Source organism: Centruroides vittatus, unplaced genomic scaffold, assembly GCF_030686945.1.
Source record: "Centruroides vittatus isolate TY-2023 unplaced genomic scaffold, ASM3068694v2 contig_7, whole genome shotgun sequence".
Classification (NCBI taxonomy): Eukaryota; Metazoa; Arthropoda; class Arachnida; order Scorpiones; family Buthidae; genus Centruroides; species Centruroides vittatus.
The window spans coordinates 1233995-1261502 of NW_027122442.1; the positions used below are offsets into that span (position 1 = coordinate 1233995).

The window sequence follows — 27508 nt, forward strand, 5'->3', positions numbered from 1 at the left end:
CTGTTATAATAAGTCTTATATTTATTAATTAAAGAATTTAGTTTTTAAAAACTGTTTTTCATCAAGCATTTTTAAAGGTTTCTAATTTTCAAGATCTACCATGTCTAGCTCTTATTAAAATGATCTCTCTACTGAGTAAAAAAAAACGATACCTCTTGAAATTAAACACATGTGCTATTGTTTCTCTCCCAGATCCTTTCGATGACATTTTATGATTTCAGATTTTCCAGAAACTCAGAGATGAATCATTACCAAAAAATTATGTACTGTACATAGGGTGTTTTCTTTTCAACCTCTAATGGTTCATAAAAAAAAAAAAAGACAAGAGTAAGTAACAAAATGAATTTATTACCAAAAAATTAGATACAAACATGGTTACTTTTCAACATAATCACTGTAAAGATTGAGGAATTTGTCATATCTGTGGATGAGCTTTTCCATCCCCTTGTCATAGAATGTTGCTGCCAATGACTTGAGATGGGCCCTAATGTTGTTTTGAAAAATGTCATTAGTCTCAAACCTCTGCCCTGCTTGCCAGTTTTCAGTTCAGAAAAGAGGTGTAAGTCGCTCAGCACTAAATTGGAGCTATACATGCTGGGTGTTTAAAGATGGTAAAGACTTCCATCTCTTTCCTGAACTGAAAACATGGTTAGCAGGGCAGAGGTTTGAGACTAATGATGATCTTCAAAACAATGTTGTTAAGGCCATCTCACAGTTCACTGGCAGCAACATTCTATGACAAGGGGATGGAAAAGCTTGTCCACAGATATGACAAATTCCTCAATCTTCACGGTGATTATGTCGAAAAGTAACCATGTTTGTACCTAACTTTTGGTAATAAATTCATTTTGTTATTTACACTTGTCTTTGTTTTATGGACCATTGGAGCTTGAGAAAACCACCCTCGTATATATAATTATATATACATGGGGTGCAAAAGTAGGTATACAGTTATTATTATGGAAAAAAAACATACAGGGAGAAAATAGGAAAAAACATTTATTTTTATGTGCAAATTAAATCAGAAATAAGGAATACGAACTAATAAAAGATAATAAAAATAATAATTGTGAACACCAAACATTTGTATTTCTCAGATTCTCAACTGTATACCTACTTTTGCACTCCCTGTATATTAGTCTATATTTATATATGTATATATATAAAATTATTTATCTTGGAATTTACCCTGCAGAATCATTAAAAGTGTATATAAGCTTTGATGCTTATAATTATTTCATCAGAAAGAAAATTCAGGATATTTTTATTGGTGAAGCAGATATGTTTTATGAAGAAATAGAGCCTGGCCAATGGTCAATCAAAAAATGGAGAGAGAGGTATCATTATCGCACAATCTCTGAAAAGGGTGTCAAAATTTTTGGTGGACATTGTTTGTGCATGGTTGGATAAATCTGATTTTAATACAAATGGAACATCTATTTCATAAGTAGAAAGTTTTCATAAATTATTTTTTAAATATGTTACTGTATTATTACAAAATTGGAAAAAATTCACTACACCACAGCAACTAACTATGCTTACAAGTTAATAACACTAGCAAACTGCAATTTTACCAGAAGTATTTTTATGCCTACTCAAGCAAACATGTGCAATGACAACTTCCACCAATACCAACTATACTTCTTTTTCCCAACAATTTTTTCCTACAACCCTATTTAAATCTTAACAAATTTCTGCATTTCCAACATTAAATCTATACTTAAAAGAATATGAAGAATTTATTTTTGCTTAAATTTTTATTTTTAACATTATCCTTCAAATAACAAACAACATAACTCATTAAATTCAAGTAAAATTTTTTATACAACTAGCCACATTCCTATTTCATTATTATGAATTCAGCTTCAATATTTATTTTTAATGTAAATTAAAATTGCTAATCAAGATTCACATATGTTGCAATGAAAGGCAGCAAAAACTGCACAACCATTCCTGATGATAAAGGATATTCTTTGATAAAAACTATTGATGTTACAGTTGTTAAATAACAATCTAAGACTTTCATCAGTTGATAATTTTACAAATTCTTTCTTCTCTTTGATATCCAGATGTGAGGATTCATTAATTTTTATGCTAAATGATTGTGTGATGCAGCTGTGTTTTGTAATAATCAAATACAGTAGAGCGTCGATAAGTGGAACGTCGGTAAGTGGAATGGCCGGAAAGTGGAACGATTTTCAGTCGGACTGTGTCGTGCTGAATCGAATGTTTTTGATACTAAATTTACTTCTAAAGTATAATTTTCATGTTTTTTATATTCTTTAATATATTTATTTTGTTTGTACAAAATGCAGAAATAATTTTTAACGATACGATAGCCTCGATTATTATTATAAAAATTTTCGTTAGGCTTAAAATCGACGAAAATTCAACACGAAGCGACACGCAACGGAGAAAAATTCAACGGGAAGCGAAACGCAACGGAGAAAAATTTGAACATCGGACAGGTTAATGTATTTTTTCGTACAAAGTCGGAAACTGGAACAAATCATTAACTGGAAGGACCCCAGTCCCCAATTGGTTCCACTTTTCGATGCTCTAGTGTAATTTGAAAAATAACGTGCAAAATATTTTTCTGACAACTCTACATAACTGTTTAATTTTTTCGAACAGTGATTATTGCATTTTCTTCGACAAATTTTTTTTACTGGGAACATATTAACATTATTTTCTATTTATTTTTCCAAATTTGAATTTTCTGGATAAATCCAAAATCTTTCAATTCAGAATTTCCACTGATCAAACACAATCTCTCTGCTTCTTTTTAATTGAATAATTTTTTTACACTTTGACCTAATCACATAGCTTCTGCAGGTAAGAAAATTTTATATACGCAGGTCCCATATCTTTGTGGAGATAATGAAATCAACTATTAAGTTTCTGGCTTTTGATAAAATTTATCACAGAAACTGATTCTAGTAATATTTTGTTCAGGATTAGGATGGAATTTTCTTGCAACAAGGGCTTCTCTGTGAATGATGTAGTGTGTGAAAAATACTTCAGAAACATTACATTTTTGCTTTAAGTGTTAAAGTCATTAATTTTTCCTGTCATAGCAGCCACACCACTAGTTATTACAACAACCAAGTTTTTTCCATTTTAAATTATGTTCATCAAAATACTTTCAATTTAAAAAAATATCTTCTCATTTTTTTTCTTATACAGGTTACCAAAATAATAGATCATAATGAAAATTATCATTAAAACAATAATGCACATCTACAGTAAGTTGAATCAAATTCATAACATCTTTAGTGTCATCAAGCTGAATAGAAAATTTTGGACGCTCTTTAATTGTTACTATTAATTGCTCCAACAGATTAATTGTTCCAGCAAAACTTATTGTCTCTATTCTGCTACTTATGGTATTATTTGACATTTGAATATTGTTCAGATCATCTGCTATTACTTTCCCTAAATTATTTTCATAATTTCATTGCAACAGGAAGAATTAACTTCTCACCAATTTTATCTAGCTTTTTAATTTTCACAATAAAATATACAGCTTCATACAATGCTATTATAATCAAACCTCAGTTTTCAAACATAATTCATTCCTAAAAGTTGTTCAAAAACTGAAATAAATTTTAAGAACATAAGAAACAATGTAAAATGGATTTCCTGACTCCCAAAATACTACCTTTTTTTTTTTAACCTTTTTAGATGTATTTCATCCATAAAAATGCCCACAGATGCAATATAATATTATATATATTATATTATATAATATTAAATTAGTAAATTTTTGTTTTTTAACTTAACTTAAGTATATTTAAACACAAATTCTTCAATGCCATTTACATTATATAAATGTCAATTAATGTGGTTCTTGTTAATTCGTTTAATTTAAATTCAACTGTGGTGAATACCGAAAAATGGTGGTAGTATCTTTCCCGCATAAGCAAATTGAAATCTAATTTAAATAGCAATGTCACCAATGATTCATGCTGTTAAGTCTAATGACACAAGGCAATCTCAGCACCACAAATTTCTGAATTATTACTCCTGCATTAATTGGTTAAGCTGTCAACTTTCTTTAATGTAGCAAGTAAAGGGAGTTGTCTCTCTCTAATCTGTGGTTGGCTCTTGCTGAGTAGTTTCTATAGCAACCAGAGCAATTACGAGTTCAAACTTCTGTTCATGAACCAATTTGTTCAAAAAGTGAGTCATTCGAAAACAGAGATTTGACTGTATTCACTTTTTTGAGAAGATTGTAGATTTTTGAGATGATGTTTCACCAGCATTCCTTTTGTTGAGTAAAATTATAATTTTCTTTTAAAACATATACAGTAGTGAACCGAAAATCGGAATCAATTGGAGACTGGGGTTGTTCAGATTAGGGATTTGTTCCAATTACTCATTATGTACGAAAAAATATATTAACCTGTCCGATGTTCAAATTTTTCTCCGTTGCGTGATGCTTCGTGTTGAATTTTCGTCGATTTTAAGCCTAACGAAAATTTTTATAATAATAATCGAGGCTATCATATCGTTAAAAATTATTTCTGCATTTTGTACAAACAAAATAAATATATTGAAGAATATAAAAACATGAAAATTATACTTTAGAAGTAAATTTAGTATCAAAAACGTTCGATTCAGCACGACACAGTCCGACTGAAAATCGTTCCAATTACCGGCAATTCCGATTACCGGGGTTCTGATTTACAAGTCTCTACTGTAACAGAGATTTGGATTATTTATTGGATGTTGGATAATTTGTTTCAAAATGTCTTTTTAATTAACTGTGCAGGTTTCAAGCTCTAGTTTGTTAAAATTTAGCTACAGATTACATAGAATGAACAATGCTTGTCATTTTCTTCCTTGTACCAAAACCATATTTAAACAAATAAATCTTCAGCATATTTTCTTTTCTATGTGAAAAAATAACTAAATTATTGAAAAATATTTAGTTGATTCAAACTTTTTCAGTAAATTTGTTGCATTAGGTTACCTTTCTTTATTAAGATTATTTTTAAAAATTTTTAACAAAGAATGATTATAAAAAATGATTTATATAACCCCATAAGAAGAATTGACAACCAGTTAAGGTCACAACCCTATATTTGGGAATCACTAATTTAAATTATCATGTAGAAATAAAAAACAAACTATATTCAAACTGAAGTTTTTCTTATAGACCAAACTGAATAAAATTGATTAGATTACAGTAAAATCACAACACTTGCAGTAATATGTTATATAAGAGTAAATAAATTTGCTTACTCTTGTATTAAAGTATTGAAAAATAAAATTATTTTATTATCTAATTTTGGCCCAATTCAATAAAATTTTTAGTGTTAACATTAAAAATTATCAAGACTAATTATATTATTATTTTGAAAAAATAAAAATGTAACTGTCAAATATAGATTTCATCCATTACTTTTGATAAATAAATCCAACACTACTATACTTAGTTAAACTGACATAACAATTGCTGATGATTTTTAGTTTGCATCAATAATAACCACAAATATTCTTTTCTACTTTTCAAGAAATATCTAATATACATGATTATTGTATAAAATCCAAAAATTAAAAATAAACAGCAGCTAAGCACAAACTATAAAACTCCATTATAATTATTTTATAGTGGTATATTAGTACAATACAAAATATCTATAAAAGTTTGTCTACAAAATTAAAATAGTATATACATTACACAACTCACTTTACATTTAAAAAAAATATTGATTTCAATGTATTGAAGAATACATTTTTCAGCAAATGATTTAAAACAGTAACCTGTTATACTTAAAATGTTTTTTATTTTTTGGTTTTAATAAACTTTGATAAAGAAATTTAAAAAGTTGTCATCTATTATCATAACTGTTCATACAGATTGTAATTATACTACCAATTATTGGAAAACAATTATGCAAATATCAAACAACACATCCAGTTCCATATTCAGAGTAATGTGCTTTCCCTTAATTTGAATCTTTTATAGAATTTAAACATAATCTTTCATCAAGTAAAATTTTAAACTAAAATGCATTGCAAAGCAATTTTATTTGTAACTCAATAAAATTAATTTAAAAAAGTGTGCTTTTCCAAACAAATTCTAATTTTCTGCTATAAGTTCCTTCATAATTTATTTTATTTAAAAAATGTTAAAAATCCAATATTTCAAGAAAACTTATCAAAAAGTTGTTTCATTGACATTACTAAGATAAAGCACACATTGCAAAATAATGAAGAAAAGAATTAAATTTAAATTTCATCCTTTAAAATTTCATATTTAAGAAGTTATTCTTCATAAATTTCATTAAATTGCTCGTTTATTTAATTTTAGATAAACTTTATCTATTGTTTTGGAAAATTTGTGACAATGTTTATTAATCAATTATAAATCTTTACTTATTAAAATTCTATTTTTTCAGCTTTTTAAATTAATATTAAAATACTTTTTGTATGATAGATAACATATTTTTTGAAAATTAAAAACTTAAGGTTAATAAGATGACAAAAATGAACTTCAATTAATTCAGTTAATTCAATTTTTTTTTTTTTTTAAGTGATTAACCAAATCAATTTAACCATACCTTAGGTCTATTCCGCACATAGTCTTCAATGGCTTCAACAGCTTCTTTGAAAGAACCAGATTTATTGGGTCGTAAATGTTGCTCTTTATTTTCTTCGTATGGTTTAATGAGATCTTCTTGTACCCAAGCACTAATAATATATAAAATTTTTGTTATTTATTTATAATGTAACTTTTTAAAATTTTAAAAGGTTAATATTTAAACAGAGAATTTATGAAATCAGTAAAATGAATGGGTAGAGAAATCATTATAATAAAATACAATATATCAATTTTATATCTTTAAACTGTAGAAAATATATAAAAAACAAAACCAAAGTACATTCAAATTTCAAAGTCCATCTTCAGAAATTTACAATATAAATATTAAGTAGAAAAAGCATTGAAATTACAAGAATCATAAGTTTTATAAAAATGCCTTCTATCTCTATAATTACATCACATAAAAATAGTGTATAATGAGTGGTTGTCAATGTAGCTATGCAACAAATAATTTCAAAAACAAAATTAAATTATCTAAAAATCAATAAGTGGTAACTAAAACAAATTGTAGTATTTTAAAATTTTATAACTTAAAACTGAAAATATTTCATGAATAATAATAGTAATATATTGGCTAAACATTATACAAAATCAAAATAAGTTACAAAATAGACAAAATTAGAAAGCTTCATAAAATTTAGGAATAAAATGCATTAATTATATGATCTCATTAATTAATTATTAGATACAATCATCACAATACTACTGGTGTAAAATCCAATAAAATAAATATGTAATTACTGAAAAACTGCTGGTTTTTTTCGGTAATTACATATTTATTTTATTAATTATTAGATAAATTGCATAACATTTACCATATTGCTAAATGAAAAAGTCAGAAGTACATACAGAATAGTCATAAATTATTGAGTGCATTTCAGGAGAAAATAAAAAAAAATAATACACAGTGACCTCTGTTTTGTTTCAGATGATAGAGTGGCTGTAAGAGTTTGTGCAGACCTTGACTGAATGTAGATGGCATTGTGACAGATTATTACAAAACTTTCTTTTCAAAGCATATAGTGACTAGCACTACATACCTTGATATGTTGTCCAGTTGTGCACATAATACCACAAATTAAATGCTGACAACTGAATGTTTACTTCTAGTAAAATGGGATGCCTCTATACTGGAGTTTAATTGTTCGGGACTATCTACAGGAATAATTTTCTGAATGTTGGATTGGCTGCAGATGACCAGTTTCCTGGCCACTCCAATTTCCCAACATTACACCACTGGATTTCTTTCTTTGCAGATTTGTCAAAGACAGGATGTACACAACAAAGGTTTGTAACACTGTAGAACTGAAAAGATAATTGGTGAAGTCAGTGGAAGAATAAGTGCTGAAATGCTTGTAACGTAGTGCAAAATTGAATGTAACCTGGATATTTCATGTTACACATGGAGCTCATATGAAATTTATTTAAAGTATAAAATATTTTATTTAAGGGCTTATTAAATAAAACAGCATACATGTGAATACTTTACTGTGTTCTTTGTTTCTATTCCTCCCAAAATGTGTTCAATAATTTATAACTCTATAATTAGTGATCAAAAACAGTTATGTAGAAGATTATACTGAAAAACAAAACTATTTTTAAAAGCAACTAAAAAAAATTTTTAAAACTGAAAAAAAAATTAGAAATTAAGAAAAGCTGCATCAATTTTGTGAACATCAAAAATAATTTATTTTTGTCTGAAATATATGAAGCTAAGAGAATTAGTATAATAAATGTAACTAATTCTATTAGTTAAAAGAAATTAGTTAAGAGAGAAATAATCAATATTGACTAAATAAAATATTACTGCTAAATACTTAAAAATACATTAGTTAACAGAATTATTGTGACACTAGTATAATTAATATATGGTAAAAATTAGTGATGTAACAAATATTCGGTTACTACCTGGTATTCGGCCTATTTTTCACTATTCGACCGAATACCGAATACCTAAAAACAAGAGTAAGAAATAACAAAAACACAGTAAATTAATCATTTTTGTAACTCATATTAATGCTGAACAATAAACTATAATTATTAAAGTTAATAAGAAATAGCATCTAACTCTAGTATTAAATTATTTCGTAATTAAATAATATTATAGCCTTTATCTAGCCCGATATCTTATGGCATTGATGACATGTAGGTTAGAATGTATCGGGCATTAATGTTATTGTTTAGTTAATTATGTTATATTCGTATTCACGTATATTTTAACATTTATACAATATTTTAAAATGAGTTACGAAACGTTTGATTGAAACTTATCGTATTTAATGAAAGAATTATTTATCTATTTCTAGAAGACGAGTAACAAATATATAATTTAATAATTTATTTTATATATAAAGCAAAGAATGAGCATTTCTCATTATATACAAAAGATAACATTTGAAATCATGTTAATTTTAAAAATATTGACAAAAACAATAGCAACAAAATATCACAAAACTTCACAAATAGAAACTCCCAATAATATATTTGAACTGTTCCACAACTGGGGAGAAACTAGACCATATTATGTCACCACTAAAGTATATCCTTAGGGTACTATTCAGTCTACAAATACGTAGTAAAAACAAAATTTTAGTGTTTAATTAAAGAGTTAAAATGATCGATTGCAAATAAAATAACTTATAACTTACATCTAAATACCAACAACTGCCAAATCATAGCGGACTATTTACGGCTATTACATAAATTATAAACCAATTTGGCACTAGAGGTAGACGTTAGGCTCCATCTCATATTAACTTTAATAATTATAATTTAATTAATTAATTTAAATAATTTAGACCAAGAAAAAATTGTAGTGACAGCGGGCCAATAGAGAGCACGGTGCGCAATCTTTGCCATAATGCAGTTTGCATGCCAATTTTCGTATGTGTGTTAATCAAGCCGAATAGTTTGGCTGAATATTCGGCCATTCAGCAACGCTCCTGGCCGAATATTCAGTATTCGGTTGAGGCCAAATATACTATTCGTTACATCACTAGTAAAAATGCATCAATTAACTAAAGAAATGCAAATTTAATATCAAGAAATAATTGATCTGATATTATTGTCAAAATTGTTCAAATATAAAAATATACAGCTATAAATTTAAAAGTGAAATGATAAAAAATCTAAAACCTACATCATAATGTGAAACTCATTAAGGATATATAAATTATAGTTTATTTGTATGCAAACAGGATAGACAATATAAAAATAACAAACTACTATTATTACTACTACTACAATATTTTAATTAATTATAATTTTGAAATTTGGATTATTTTTAACTTATAAGCTAAATTAATAATAATTTTGGTATTAATTTTCTATTCCAAATGTCACTTGTTTAGAATCACAGCAAACTCACATTCAATGCTTGTATTAACAAACTTTATTTTTAGGCTAAATGCATTTCAAATCAAAATATGTTAATGATTCCTCTTCAATAATACAACATACTTTACAAATAAATATGTAAATTAAGCAGTGAAAAAATAAAATTTTTTGCCACACAATTATACATGCCAGAATTACTATTAATTTGGCTTACAAGCTAAAAAAGGTTTCAACATAATACATTTTAATTATTTTTTATTTTATATTATAAATTCAAATTTAGATGTCATTTTATTTTTGATAAATTATCATTATTTTTAGAAGTCTAAAAGTTAACTGAAAAATTTCTTTTAATGTAATTAGAATTTACAATTCATTAACTACACTCATGTCCATAATTCTGAATTTGGCTAGCATCTAATCTCCTGACAATACTGCTGTGCATAATGTCATCAATATGTCTTCTTTACGCCATAAGTATTTCCTACAAATCCTTTTTTGTGGTTACAAGGAGCATTTGCTAAATGCATGTTAATATTTGCATATGCAACACAATAACAACCTCTTATAACACCAACTGCCTGAACTGACAGAAAATGTTTTTACATTGATTCCCTTATCAGTAAATTTGCACACACCTATATCACTACCTTTAGAAGTTGCTATATAGCATTTCTACTTGCATTTTGATCCTTTACAGCAGCAGCATATTTGTGAATACCTTAAATTATGGATGAGTATATATGAAAATAAAAATCTTTTTACAGTTCTCTAAATAACAAAATTGAATGGACTAATTACTATGTTAATTTTAAACCCAGAAATAATTAAACATTACACAAGTACAGAAACATTTAAATGCTCTTTAAATATTTTGAAAAATCAAATTTTTAACTGCTACATCCAACATGCAATAAGAGAAATACTACATTAACTTCAAAAAGTAAACATTTAAAAGAAACTATATATGTTTTATATGTTTATTTATAAAACATATCAAAATCACTTTCTGCTTCAGTTAGTTAAACCAAATCAACTATTTGATTTTTTCTTTTGTTACTGTTCCTAAAAAAATATTTTATATTTATTTTGCTCAGTAAGTGCATTACCCTTTAAATGAAGTCACTGGAACAATTTTATACTCTGATAACTGGTTTAACTATTTCATTTCATAAAGCACATTCATAACTTTTCCAAAAATATATTTTATGCTTTATAAATCTGGTTTTAAGATTTTTTTGAGCATACCCTACAATAATATTTTAAATCAAAGATTTGATTTTCTAGTTCAAATTTATATACTCCAGCACAATCCAAAGTAACAAAATGTTCTTCATATTTTTAATTAAATCATTATTTTAACTTATTTTTTTTAATTTTATTTATTAAGAAATTTTTTCTTATGCATCATTCTTTCAATTTCAGCAGTTTCATTGTCATCATATTCATCTCCCACAGCAGAAAATTCAATTGTATAGAATATTGAGGTATTCAATTGTATAGAATATGCTTTGTATAAAAATAAATCTGTAGATCTATAATGACTGTAAGAAAGCACATAAATCTTTCAGAAAATTTTTCATTTTACAAAGATTTAGATCAAAATAAGTAAAAGAAAAATTAGAAATTTTGAAGGAAAAAAAAATCTAATTATTAATTTTTAGATAATATGATGGAACATTGCAAATTCACTTATATTTACAAAATAAACAAATATTTACATTTATGCCAAATTAGTTTGTTAACTAATTAAAGCTAGAAGTGATAAAGTCCAAAAAAATCTGACATTTTTAGATGTACGTTTAGATCACACTGTATTACATTGTACAGGTATACCTCAAATTACATTGTTCTTGATTATACGTCGTTTGTCAAAAAAGTATATGGAAAAATAAAAATCAAGTTTAAGTCATTTTATTCGAGTTTACACCCGTCTGCCATAAATATTGAAGTCGTAATATCACTAGAAAAGCGTTAAAAGCACAAGAAATCATATTAAAATATGTACATTTACAGTATGTTAATATAATCATCTTAAATCCTAGATAATGAAACATGAAAACATCTGTTTCTGTGTTGTCATCTTATTTAGTGGTCTTTAAGTGCTCATTATTGACATTTTCTATGGTAGTTCCAATATCTAACATTTGGCATTGTTGTCAGTGCCACTCGATATTGGTAAATTTAACATAAATTTATTTATTTTCTACTATCAGAAAATAATTTTAATAACTGTGTTTGTTATTTAACCTTAAAAAATCATCTTATTTTATAATGTCTTAGAGAAACCACATTCACAAATAAAGAGTCCACGATGTACTGTAAACATCACCAAATTGTAAACATGTACTGTACATTTACAAGTATCTACTGTATGTACAGTACATGTATTCGTAAATTTAGATTACTTTTTTCTGTACTATATTAAAAACTAAAATTTATTTGTTTGTAAGCTTAAAATAGATTCTTATTAACCATATATTATTAAAAATGCATTTATAAATAAAATACAGAACTGGGAATGGTAATTTGTGGTTTAGCCTAGTGACAAGTAAATTCGACTTACGTCACCTCTTCTGGAACCAATTACCGACATAAGGTGAGGTATACCTGTATTTATATATATGGCTAACCGCTTCTAGTTTTGGCTAGCTAACTCAGCCAAATCAAATTAATATGTATTGTACAGTACATTCAGACTTACACTTTACATTTCCAATCTGACCAACCAATTCTAGCATCAACCAGAGAATGTTGACCAAAATAAGAAATTTATTTTTTCCATAAAGACAATTAGTTTTAAATTTCTCAAAATGCAAACTGAACTTAAAAATGTAATTATCACTGATAATTTAGAAGCACATCAAATTTATTAACACATTGTTACAACTTTATAGTCAATAAACTAGGACATTGCACGACTTTATTGTATTGCAATAGATTAAAAATTAAACATGAAGAAATGAAATTTGGCATGGTAGTTCGTATATAAGGGGCATTGATGCTATTAAATTTTAGTTGTGAAAGATTGAACGGATGGAGAGATAGATGATGATCATGTGTCATACCTCATGCAGGGTTGAACTTAAATGAAGATTTTACTTGTTAACACTTACAGTCTTTTATAAAACTCCTCTTTACCATCAAATTTAAGTTTTTTGCCATTTTAATTATTATAATTATTATGCAATTTTGCATAATAAATAGTGCCATTCACAATTTTATTTATTCATTATGATTAATAATATAAAAGTTTTTTTTTAAAAATAAATTCTTATAACAATCGGGAAAGTTATGCAACTTGTTGCTGAATTTTTTATTAATGAATTCCTAATGTTTCTGTTTATTGAACTGAGCAATTGATTTGTTAATAAATGAATTATATTCATTTAAATCAATTTCCTTTTTGTATGTGTTGTATTCTTTTATAATCATTTTTATTTTATAACTTATTACTACTTTCCTGCACATGACATTCGTATACAACAAACATTATTTAAATTTCCATTTTTGTTTGATTTGCATTCTATCAGTAGAAGCTGAGCACTGGATTTTAGGTTTGGGAGTATTGTAGTATTATATATATTCAGTTCGAGATAGGATTTCTGCTGAAGTTTAAGCATTAGTACACCTAAAAATTAGTGTTGCAATGAATAGTATATTCAGCCTCAGGCCGAATACCAAATATTTGGCCAGGAGCGTAGCTGAATACAGAATATTTGGCCAGGAGTACGTGCGTTAATCAATTTTCATACGTGCGTTAATCAAACCAAATAGTTTGGCTGAATATTTGGCTATTCGGCCAAACCATTCGGCTTGATTAACGCACATACAAAAATTGGTGTGCAAACCGCATTATGGCAAGGACCCTGCTCTTTATTGGCCCGCTGTCACTACGCTTCGCCAATCGCGTTAATTCTTGACAGTTGTGCAAACAGACAAGAGTGTCATGGCAGTATGTGATAAATGATGATATCAAATGTGAATAACAATGAAATGATCTACACATGTAAATAACGGAAAAAGAACAGAGAAGGACCGCGAAGTAAAATGATGTGAAAATAAATATGAAATTGAGTTGATAACACAATCAAACAGGTCGAGGAAGCTTATTGGCGCGAAATTCATGGCCGTCAATGCCAAATAATTGTTCTCATAGACTTCGGAAAGCTAAATGCTTGTAATGAAAGTCACTTAGCATACATGGGCGAAAGCTTAGAGCAGTTCAGGCTACCAAGCTGTCTCGAATCTGTGAAATCATAACTGTGACTTATAGTGACGTCCTATCTGTCTCTTTTCTTCATTGTCACCAGGCTATGAGTCACGTAATTGTAAAATGGGAAATCTACAATGGAAAAGTGACAAATCGAAAGTATCGTGTGTGCACAGTATGATGTATGCATAGGCATAAGTGAACTAGAGTGATAGAGGAAAGAGAAAGGGAAGAGCAAAGACGAGCGCTTAAAAAGGACAGGCAGGGTCAGACCCTCAGATGTGCAATGATTCTCGAACGAATAGGTGTGTACGTGTGCTGATCTTTGTAATTATAAATTGTGAATACATGTGACTAATATTATTTGTTTTTATTTTGTGCAGGTTATAAGTTATAAATAAATATAAACAAACAACACTAACCTGATAACATTAAATCTAAATACCAAAATGATTAATTTACTGTGTTTTTGTTATTTCTTACTCCTGTTTTTAGGTATTCAGTATTCAAATATTCGCTGCATCACTACTAAAAATACTAAGTTTAATAGCTTGGTCAAGAAGATACAATTTTAAAAATCTAACTAATAAGTTAAATTTCTTCAGAGAATTAATTTAAAAGTATTAATAATTAAGTCAATAAATGGTTATAGCATATGTTATCCTTTATAATGATTTGAAATTGTAATTGAAATGTCTAAAATTTTATTTTCAGTTTTTTATTATTTTACTCTGTTCTGAAAAATTCCCAGCCTCTGAAAAAATAACATATCAATTATATAAAAATTTGTTAAAATATTTTTGAATTTTCTAAGTTGATTCGATGTACAAGATCTGTCTGGAAAGTTTGCAAACTTTTCAAATACAAGTTGTTTGCATTTACCTAGAAGCCAATCAGTTTTGTCACCTTCAAAATAGTCCTCTCCTGAATCTATGTACCAAATTCAGCATTTCTGCTATGAAAATAATGCTTCCTGAAATACTTCTTTTGGTATGACGTACTAGCTCTGCTAGTGAATTTTCCTTAACCTGTTCCCTGGTATTTTCAAAATATTTTGGGCTGAAACATGATGACCTTGACCAATTGACCTGAGATATCTCATTTCAGCATTAGAATGCTTTTAAAACTAGATGTCACTAGTTGTTATAATTTTTATATTTAAACTAACTTCCGAAATATATTTTTTTTTGTTTTTACATTTATTAATATATCTATTTTGTGCAAAATAAAAAAAATAATTTTGGATGATACAATAGCCATGATTATTTTTTCAAAAATGTGTAATTTTCGTTAGGCTTAACACTGACAAAAATTCAACGTGGAGAGGCACGCAACCAAGAAAAATTTCAACATGGGATAGGTTAATGCCATCAATGGATTAAAAACAATGACATTTGAGGGTGGATTTTAATTTGAGAAATAAAAAGAAGCCTGCTGGGGTTTAGCTGGTGAATTTGGAGGTTGGAGAACAAGTGGCTTTGAGTTCTTGACTAAAAACTCTGTTATCAGCTGTGTTATTTAGATGGAAGCATTGTTACGATGCTGTTCTCTTTAAGAAGACTTATTCCTTATTTACTGTCTTCCCTTCTGGAAAAAATTCCTGTTGAATGACACCATCAGAATTGAGCAAAACAGTGAGCAAGATCTTCAGATTCAACCAAACTTGTCATGCCATTTTGGGTTGCAGTATGGATTTTTCCACCCACTGTGATGACCATTTTGTTTCCATGTCCTACCTATAAACTCATGTCTCATTCCCAGTGATAATGTTTTTCATGAAATTTTTATCAGATCTAGCTCATCCCAAATCTCTTCAGTCAATTGCACTTGTGGAAAAAAAATTGCAAAACTCAATCAACAAGTGTTTACACAAATGAATGTAACATAACAACAAATGAAAACAGAACAAACTGCTTTTGGCAGCTAGTACAAAAAATTTGCCAGTAGAGAGCTGTGCAAGCTGCAATCCAATTTGATTATTGATTGGTGTGTAATTTAAAAAGTTCATGAACTTTCTGGACAGACTTCATATAATGAATGAAACAGACAAAAGATTATTAACAACTCTGCTTCTTGCCCTTACATTATTATTATTATTAAACATATTCATACAAATACATTGCACTAACCTTGTATAGCTTTGCAGTTAATATTTAAAATGTAACACTAATGTTTTTGACCCACTCTATGGTCGTCTTCAGGTGTTCTATAAAAATTTTTCTGGTGTGATTGAAGTTCAATTCTGATTTTAAATGTTCCAGTCTCCAATGTTTCTATCTTCAAGTTTATTTTTAAAATTTCAAAATTTTAAATTTTCAAAAGATATGTGCCTGCACCGGCTGTTATAATGCCATATCATACACTGGAACATTTAAAATTGGAATCGAACTCAGATTGCACCAGAAAAATTTTTATAGAACACCTGAAGACGATCATAGAGTGGGTCAAAAACATTAGTGTTACATTTTAAATATTAACTGCAAAGCTATACAAGGTTAGTGCGATGTATTTGTATTTGTTATAGCTTTGTTCATTGGATGGATTTAACATTAATTTTTTACATAAATAAAGACCGTTGTAATTCATATATTAGAACTTATCACACAGAGCAATCAAGTATTTGAAAACAGTTTATTACACTTCTGTAATCATAAAGACTACCATTTATACAAAAAAAAACAAATACCTTAAATAACAGACAAAAGATATTCAACCATAATTCACACGATCCTTTCTTTTTAGTCTATGAAACATTTCCTATAACTTATTCATTTATATAAACTATTTGTCAAATCCAGAACAATTAATTAGAAAATATAATAAACTAGCCATTTCTTTTAAATGCCACAGTTCTGAGCTTTAAGACTTAAAGAGATTAATTAAATACTATGTTTGATTCAGTGAATATTTTAATGGTTTAAAAACATTTTAAATTACTCAAGTGTATATTTCCACTTTTTGCATAAATAGAATACAAATACGATTGTAAAACGAAATGATTACAAATTTTAAAAAGTAAATAAAGAAAATGTAAAAACTGAATTATATTTAAAATCAAAACAACAAACAAACATAAATTTCAGCAAATTACAGTAGGTGTATTCAATTTACTATAGCTTTGAGGAAGATTTTATAATGAAGTTGAAAATGTTTGCAATAAACAAAATTTGCTGAAATTTATGGTTGCTGTTTTGATTAGCTTTAAAAACAAATTGGATATATGATAAATATAAGAATTAAAAGAATGCATGTATAAAAGAATATTTACAAACAAATACACATATCCAAATAAAAAATATTTGAACATAAAAATAAAACAAATACTAAAAAATATATCATAAGTTAAAAAGTTGCTTCTGAATTCATATTTTTGATTATTACATAAAAAACTGAATCTTTAACATAGAGACTGTTGACATTTGTTTTCTTTTTATAAATATGGCAAAGTCCAATGAATCTTGCTTATATTTTATCTCTATCTGTATGATCTTGGCATTATTCCAATCTGTTTCCAAGCATTTAGTGGGGTTAATGATACAAGAGTAGAATGATTTTTTTGCTTATCATCACTTTTATACTCCCTAATTCTTTTTGTTACAGTATGAGAAATATAATTAATGTGTACTTTTACATTATCCATTAAATAATTTTTTGTCTGGAAATATATGCAAGTCTAGTAATTCTTTATTATTGCACATAATCAACTAATTTACATAATTTTTACATTTTCCTAAATGCATTTCACAATAAATGTTCTTGATCCATTTACATGCCATTGGGATTTATATGAACTTTATATTTTGAGTAGTTTATTGTTCTTACATTTAAAAATAAAATATTGAATGCTCCAAAATCACATGATCCATCTTCAATAACATGTGACATCTCTCATACAATAAGCTTTCCCTATGTAATTTAAAGTTTACCTTGATCTGAGTTACAATCTTTCTAAAAGGTTGCAATCTAAAAGTTGTAAAAATTGAACTGTTATAGCCTTCAGAATGGGAATCATAAAATGTGCATTGCAATTATTGATTACAAAAAAACAATTTTTCTATTTTAAGTAATCATGTAATTTTTTTCTGTGTGAAAAAGTCAGATTTCAGCCAATTAGAAAAAACTGACATCATACACATTTTCTTGTTTGATGCAATTTGTACAGGTAACATTTTGACATTGCAGAAACATTGAAGCTTTAAAAAGTTTTCCAATTAATAATGATAGCAATATGCTTAATAGCTGCCCTGTACTCCATGTTTTCATCACTGGAAAAAAAAGGTACAGAGATTTTAGAACTACACGCAAGACTTTTCTGTGGTGCTTTGGGTGATTTGATTTTTATTCCCAATGCCTATGTACTGTACATACAGCTGCACTTGTCAATGACTTTCTTGACAGTGAAGATATTTGTCACACCATAAGACCTTCAAGCTTAAATCCCATAAAATGTGTGGAATGCTGTAGGGAGACGAGATGCATCTCTTCAGCTTCCACCAAGAACACCCCAAGGAGCTTTAGGATGCTCTTGTTCAAGAGCAAAATCTTCGAATAGCACGAATAGCAGTTCGAATAGTACTTATAATTTATATAAGTGCTATTCGAACTGTGATCCAAAATGAGATTTTACTTAAAATTTTATAAATTTATTCATTACATTACTAAAACTATTTAAAACCATCTTTAAAAATGCTATTTTATCACTTTCTTTTTTCTTTATTATTTAAACACTTAGTGCCAGGGATGGACTGCAGATCAAAATTGGCCCAAGAAATTACTTGAAAACAGCCCACAAATCCATTTTTCAATGATTAGAACTAAATTTTGTTACTGTACTTTTCTTGATAATTTGGTCTAAAATTTATTTTTTAAAAATCCATTTGAACTATGTTCTCTCCAATTATAACTATTTTAACCTAAATTTACAAAAATACTGGTTTGCAAAGGACTGTAATAAAATCCAGTAGCTTTCTGTGCAAGATCTGTGAACAGAGAACTAAACTACACAATAAATTTAGGAGTCAGTGTTAAAATAGATCCAGGCACAAAACTATAGTTCACTTAGCTATACATCCACAAGAGCCGAATTATCGGGCTAGAGTTGGCTATAATAAATAAATAATTAATAAGACAATTTGGCACTAGAGCTTGGCGTTAGGCGCCATCTCTTACTAAACTTAATAATTATAATTAAATTAAATAAATAATTTTAATAATTTGGAACTGGAGGAAAAGAAATCGGCCCGAAGCAGGACTCGAATGACCGTCGATAGTCATCATGTTAGCTTATATATACTGGAGGAGGCGATCGGACTGAAGGTCCGGGTAGCGTAACTGGTAACGTGTCTGCACGGATAGCAGAAGTTGCGGGTTCGAGTCCCGCTTCGGGCCGATTTCTTTTCCTCCAGTTCCAAATTATTAAAATTATTTATTTAGTTTAATTATAATTATTAAGTTTAGTAAGAGATGGCGCCTAACGCCAAGCTCTAGTGCCAAATTGTCTTATTAATTATTTATTTATTATAGCCAACTCTAGCCCGATAATTCGGCTCTTGTGGATGTATAGCTTTGTAACGGGTTAGTCGTTATTTATTTATAGTTCACTTATTTTAGTGCTTTTGTCCAATAGATATTTTTCTTTCATAAAAAATGAACAGAGCAAATAAGCAAATGAATTTCTTTTATATGCCAATTTAACACTGCATTTAGATGCAATCTTTTATATACCTGAGTAATTTTGTTTTGTTGTAGAAAATTATTCTACAGTTCTGCTGGTTCTTACCATCTAGACTGTCATTAAATGTTATATATGTTACCAGCCAAACCCGATTTCAGGCCAAGCTAGTTTATCCTACGTGTGTCAGGATATACTAGTTTAGCCTAGTACAATCTAGTTTGGCTTAAATAATTTAGGCTTAACTAGTTTGTCCTAGGCAAAACTGATTTAGAATTATTATTCAAGTATATTAATGGTTAAAATAAAAATAAAAAGGTAATCAATTAGATGAACAATATTTATTCAAACATAGTCTACTTAATTATAAAAAACGATATTGATTAGAAGTGACACAACACTTGTACAAAACCCCAAAACTATAAAATAAAAATAAGCTAATCAGTACTTATCAGTTTGTATTTTTTTTATTAAGCCATGCACTTTTAAAGGTAATTAACTTTCGAAAATATTTTCAAAAATTCAAACAAAATAATAATAATAACTTTTAAAGTCAAACTAAAATTAAAAATGAACTTGTTTGTGTTTATTAGTGTAACATAAAATATTTAATCTTTTATTTATTTTTACAGGGTAGGTTAAAGTGTACCTAGGTAACCCCAATGGCAGCGCTTCTGACTGTTCACGCTCCCGACGGACTCCTCCCGAAGGGGAGCCTCCGGCAGGCCGCCCATTGTTTAACATCACTAGTTATTGATTCACAGTAGTTCTTGAACAAAAGAAAAAAAAGAAACGTCTACTAAAAATGTAGTTAACTTAACCAAACCAACCTAACCGAAGCACCACCATTGGGGTTACCTAGGTACACTTTAATCACAGGATGTACTGTGGTGGCATTTTGAATTACACAAAATAATTTTTTTTACACTGGCACCTATTTGTAGTACATAAATCAGTTCAGCCTAGGTCAAACTAGTTAAGCCTAAAGTATTTAGGCCAAACTAGATTCTCTTAGGCTAAACTACTATATCCTGACACGTGTAGAAAAAACTAGATTGGCCTGAAATCAGGTTTGGCTGGTAACACACACACACACACACATATATATATAATTTATTAATAGATGAGATCAATATTCATAATAGACTGCAATTAACCTAACTCCTTATCCTTGGATGTTACACTGGAAAAATAAACAAATATCTTATTACATGGGTTGTTTGGAAAGTAATTTTGTTTTTTTCATGGGGAAAAAATGTTTCTTATAATATATAAATATTTTATGGAATTATATATTGACCACTTTGGTCAAATACCTGTTGTCATCTTTCTGGTAGTAGCATGATTCCACATTCATAAAAGTTTTAGTCTTTGCTTACAAAAAACTGATCCAAGTGATTTTTGACATTCTCATTTGAAGTAAATGTTTTACTGTTTAAAAAATTTTGTAAAGACCACAACAAGTAATAATCAGAGGGTTTCAGATCTGGCAAATATGGTGTGGTAGTACATCCCATCCAAGCTGTAACAGTTTCTGACGAGTTACCAAACTTGTGTGAAATTTGGCATTATCAGAGTAAAACACTACACCTTTTTTGTTGATCAATTCTGGCCTTTTCAGTTTGATGATATTACTCAATTTGTTCACTCAATGGCAGTACACTTTCGAATCAATTGTTCAAATTGTCTGGTAAAAGCTCAAAAAAAAAAATATTCCTTAAAATCCCACCAAAGAGAGCATCTCTCTTTAAGAACATGTGGAAGACATATGTTGAGCTTTGAAACGAAACCAATTTGTTTGAAGTAATCATAAACGGCTCAATTCAACAAACTCAATTTATCTATCCTAGCACAGATATATCTAAGGAAATATTCTTATAACATTGTAAAAGTAAAATATCCAAGCCAAATATAATAAGATACATATGAAGATATTTGAAAAAGATGATTGAATAAACAATTAAACAGTAACTACTTCATGATTTCTGTTCCTTGTATTTATTTTTATGCATATAATTAGGCTTACCAGACATCCCATTTTGACTGCGACTGTCCCCGTTTGATGATGTGATCCCAGTGTCCCAGCCAGTTTGTCATTTTGTCCCGATTATTTGGTAAAATTTTAAAAGTGCCAAATATACAAGGAGTAAAAATAGTGCAGCCTCAGGTAAAATGGCAATTTGGCAACTAAATAATCCTGTTACACTCACTGTTGCCAATCTAAATATATTGTATCTAGATCTAAGTACTTTTAAAGTATGTTGTCTAGATGTTTTCTCCCAAAATTTATAGCATATGGCCTAATGAATTTAGATGTTTTCTTTTCTCATTCAGATAATTTTTCACAGAATTTATAATAGCATGTAGTATATGAGATCCAGATATTTTTCTTTCACTTTTTAGATAGTTTGTTTCAATTAGAGTTGGTAACACTGAAACCTACACTGGACACATCATTGTTGCACATGTCTTATCTTAGTCAATTTCAAATTGCTAGTCAGCATTTGCAATTATTTCGTACTGTACATTAAATTAATTTAATCTCCAAAATACCAAAAAGAAACTGTGAGTTTACTGATGATTGGAAAACATCTGTGATCATATTGACGAAGTGAAATATGAACTGTGCTTTTCAGAATTTTCAGTAACTCACGGTGGGCGTACAAGCATTAAAAATCACGTGAAATGTGCGAAACTTATTAAAAATTGCTTTTAACTCATTGTTTTTTGTTAATAACCTTTTATATAGCCTTCTCAATCATAGCTACTTATTCTAGTAAGCTTCATTTTCTGTTGTGAGTATTTTCTCAAAATTGTCCCGGTTTGAAAAAACAGTATTATGGTAAGCCTATATATAATATATAAAAACTTTACAATCACCTTAGGCCTAAGCATCCAACTTACTTTCAATTAATTATCTTAATACATGTTAGTATCATAATCTTTCTATCTTTTGACCAAATTTATTAGTTTAATCAGTTTTCTTACCATCTAAAAATAACCTGAATAATTAGGCTTAAATTAAATAATCTTTATAATAATAATAATAATAAAACCAATATACACAAGTACTTATAATAACAAAATTTTACAAGAAAATCAAATAATAAATCTTACTAATTGTCTGTTCCAAAGAAAAATACACAATGCATAGGCTTTTTTAATGTGGGCCTTTTTACTTCTTTTGTTGGTTCAACTATCTGTAAACAATAAATTACAAACAATTTAATAAAGACAAATATTTAATTAAATTTCTTAAATTAATAAGAAATAATTACACTCATGCAATGTATAAAATATATATCATTAGAAATAAATAATTATAGAATTAAGTTATGAAAACATCATTTAGTATAATGATAAAATATACCAGGGGTGGGCAAGCAAGAGTTCAGTGGGAGCCAAAATGTAGGTTTTGCAAAATGCATGGGAGCCGCAGTTCTGTACTGTCGTGGCGGATAGTATGGTAAGGCGTGCGATTTTATTATATATATAAATATAATATAAAAGAAATATTGAATTTTTTAATAAACATATTTTCACAAAATTATAAAAATAAAATTGTAAAAATAATAATAAAAAACAGAAATTAACACTTTCAACAAGAGCCGTATGTACCTCAAAAAGAGCCGCATTTGCCCATGTCTGAAATATACATTCTTTAAGTATAATTATTAGTGATCAAAATGCATATTTCGAATGATGGTTAAAATAGTCCAGTTGCTATCCAAAAAAAAAATTGATATACAATCAACTATCAAAAATATATGATTAATACTAATAAATAAAAAAACGTTTTGAATATTTTTTTTATAAACTGTATATTTTTGCATAAAATAACATATGTTTAAAAAGTTTTCGTATATATTTTTTACTAGCAGATAGGCCCGGCGTTGCTCAGGCAAAAGTAATGATAGCAAAGATTAAGATTATTACGTTATAGTCAACCTTACCCATTTTCACAGAATGCAAGAATTGGGTCCCCCTGTTTCCAGACTAATTAGAGAATTTTTAGATGGATCTAAAAATATGTTCGATTTCCCACAAAAACGAAAAAAACTGCATCTGCATCTTGCATGTCGCTTTCTCTTAACACTTCCATTGTTGATGGAAGTGTTAAGCCTTATTCCTGTCCTCCCCCATGGGGAAGAATTTCGAAAAATCCATTCTTAATGTACGTTCTCGTGACACACACTAAGACGTTCGAACCCACGACGGATCTTCCTTTATATTCCCCCCACCAATGGGTAGTCCCACCCATACAAATAAGGCTTCGAATGGTCCACAATGTTCCAGAATATTCCACAACATTCGAGAGTGTTCTGGAATGTTCCGGGATGTTCCCGAATGTTCCAGAACATCCTGGAACATTCTGGAATGTTGTGGAATGCACTCAAATACTCTTGAATGTTCTGGACTGTTCTAGAAATTTCTAGAGGGTGAAACTTCCAGCTTTTATATCTTCAACAACACACCCTTCAGGTAAAAGCAGGAACCTTCTTCATGGATGGGGGATAGAGGGCTACCAAACCATATAATCCCTTGTATAATCCATATATATACCACACCCTTGATCATACCAAGACTCGTTTTTGAGTTTTAGCAGCACACACATTGTACACTTACTTTTATAATATATATTGATTGATTATGATGCAATATATGATTTTATTATGAATACTGATTTGATAAAATGTTGTAATGAATAAAATTGAACATAAATGATCACCCTTAAAAAACAAACTTTCTCTTCCAAGCATGCACTTATGTAGAGAAAAAAAATAATTACCAGAACATAGTTTCTTCATACCACTACTACAAAATTTAAATTTCCATAAATATTTAAATTTATTTTAAATATTTTATATTTTTCCAGGATGTATATCAAAATTTCAGGATGCATGTAATCTGTAATGTTCTTGCAATTGAAATGTATCTATTATGTACAGATTCTGTACAATTTACTGAACCACCTGAGAAGTTGAACGATTTGGACAGCAAGAAATTCCAGATATCGAAATTGCTTACTATAAAGCTATCTTGTCCAAAGACTGGGGAATAAACCTATGAACAGAAAAAATGCTTATCACTTTCTGGACTTGAGTGTCTAGAAACTTGAAACTGCAGCTTTAGAAGTTGAGACGAGTTTGTCATATTTTAAGATTCTTCAATCAGATAGGAGTTCCCTGACATAACAAAAACCCAGAAATGATTTTCAGTTAAATGTGGAATTGCTGGTACATCTAATGTTGCTGATGTGCTGAATCAAAAACAGCCTACATCTGTAGAAAAATTCACTATCTTTATATTCACCCAGTTGATTTTTCTGAAAAAAACAAACATTTTTGGTCTACTTCTCAGTTTGTTTGTATTATTAAGTCATGGCAATGCAATATGGTAAAGTTAGGCAATCTGCCTAAGGGGATTCCTTTCAGGAAATCTTTTTAAGGGTAACTGACCCCATTCAGGCATTACAGATGTAAAGAAAATCCAGAAAACTCCACATCCTAGTGAGTCCACAGCTCCCAGCGTTCAGAGGACAGAACTGCTTTTGCAATCAGCATGAATAGAACAAACTTTTTGTTTCTAGATGCATTTGCAGTCATGCTGGTTTTGGAAGGGGACTTACTAGTTACCAGGAACAGCCATTGCAGTTACAGTTGCCTGCATAGCTGGAAATTGCAAAGTGTGACCATGACTTTAGTTCAACTGTGCAATGTTTCATCTTGTTTACACACAACAGCATTACTTTTCACCATTTTGCTAACAAAATCATAATTAAAAATGATGCCATTACCATTGCTTTACTTCTTAAACTTCACAGTGTAGAAATCCATTTTATATTAATTAAAAAAAACATTTATATGCAATTTAAAATATTATTAAATAATTTTCAAACAATAAGAATTACATATATTGCAGTAATGAGATTTACACACAAGTTGAGTTTAAAACTTTAAAAATCACAATGGTGATTTGATTGTTTGCCATGCAACATTTTATTTTGATACATTTAGTAATTCATAATATTAGAATTATCTGTTCACAAGTAGTCACTGGAGCTTTGTGAATGTAGTGCTATTTAGAAGGGTATATTAAAACCTCAATTTACTGAAGTTTTACTATATTTCACAAACTGATATAGACTTTGTGCATTTAATTCAATTTGTTATACCTTATTCCAAGTTATATAAAAAATTATGTTAATATATAAAATAAGTTTCATTTTATGGCTTCATATTTCTTTGACATGTTAAATAATGAAATTAAATACAATTTAATGTTTACATAACATTTTCATTTTTTTCATATTTACATTTTCAGTGATATATACAGGGTGATCATTAAAAAAAAAAAAAAAATACACTGATATATCATATTATGAATTTTCTTCATCCATTTACATAATAGGATGACCTACCTATAGAAAATACTGAAAATGATAACCATTATGTTCTAAACACTTACTCATACATTTAATCATATTCTGGAATACTTTTTCAACATTTCAGGAGTAATTGTCTGTATTGCAACTGTAATGTTTACCTTAGTTCATCAAGAATTTGGAGATTGTTTCTGCTAAACATTTTTCTTCAGAAAAGCCCATAAAAAGAAGTCCAGATTTGAGTGATGAATCATGGTGGCTACAATCCTATAAAAACTACTGTCCTCAAAAAATTCATATGAATGAAATCCATCATAGAGCAAACAGTATGAAAGATTGTAACCAGCAGTCTCTTTCATACAACTGCAAGAATAAGAAACTGCAGAATAAACTCTTGGTAGAATTTGAATTTAGAGCTCCTCCATAAAGTACTGGTCCAAAACACATGTGTAAATAGCATACCACAATCTTTTTGTAGCTGAAGAGGTGTCTATACATGTAGGTTATGTGCATACAATACACCAGGTACAAAATAGTACCTAAGTCAGGCTGGCCACAAATATTTTGTACATTCCATATATAAAAAAGTAGGCCTATTTCTATTATTTATAAATAATGTATCAAATATGTTTGCAAGTCAGATTTAGCCCAGGAGCTGTAGACACCACTGATATACATAATAGTTCTTGCTATTTTGTGTGTCCACTGAAGTGAAACAAAGTCTTGTGTAAAATGAATATGTTACCACACAAAGTTTTGCCTAATTAATTTAAAGCTGTAAATTATCTAGGCAAAGCTAATTCTTACTGAGATAAATAAATTAAATAGTTTATAGAAACTTCATTAATAATTATTGTGTTTATTATGTTTATTGATGAAATACACTGAGGAGTATTTCATCAACGTAGTGATAGATATAGGTTTTTGGAACAGATTGAAAAGGTTAAATCTGCTACGAAGAAGATATCTTTGTAATATCAAAGATTAAAAGATTTAATGTTCTCAAGAATGATAAAATTAAAGCATTGAACCTAAAAGGTGAATCTGTGAATTGCTATTTGTCAGTTGAGGAAATATTCAGTTATGAAAAGCATTCATGTAGATGTAAAACATGAAGGTGAGACACATTGAAAATAGAGATGTCAAAGAAATATGCCAACATAATGAATGAAATGATAAATATTTTTCTATTGATGTACAAAATGTGCAAACAAAAGAAAAATAAGAAAAAAGGTTTAGTTTCCAAACCCATTGTTCACTTTGAAATGAACAGCACTATCAGATAGACCTAAC

General features: G+C 28.6%; 1 protein-coding gene across 2 annotated transcripts in view; it reads right to left on the reverse strand.

The window, feature by feature from the left end:
• LOC136980468 (cytokine-like nuclear factor N-PAC) overlaps window positions 1-27508 on the reverse strand; it is a 91624-nt gene that overhangs the window by 53404 nt on the left and 10712 nt on the right. For both annotated transcript variants that reach the window (XM_067276584.1, XM_067276583.1), the window contains exons 3-4: window positions 22948-23030; window positions 6570-6699 (exon numbers count right to left, since the gene is read on the reverse strand). In XM_067276584.1, coding sequence (XP_067132685.1) covers window positions 6570-6699; window positions 22948-23030 — 213 coding nt within the window. The remainder of the gene's footprint in view (window positions 1-6569; window positions 6700-22947; window positions 23031-27508) is intronic.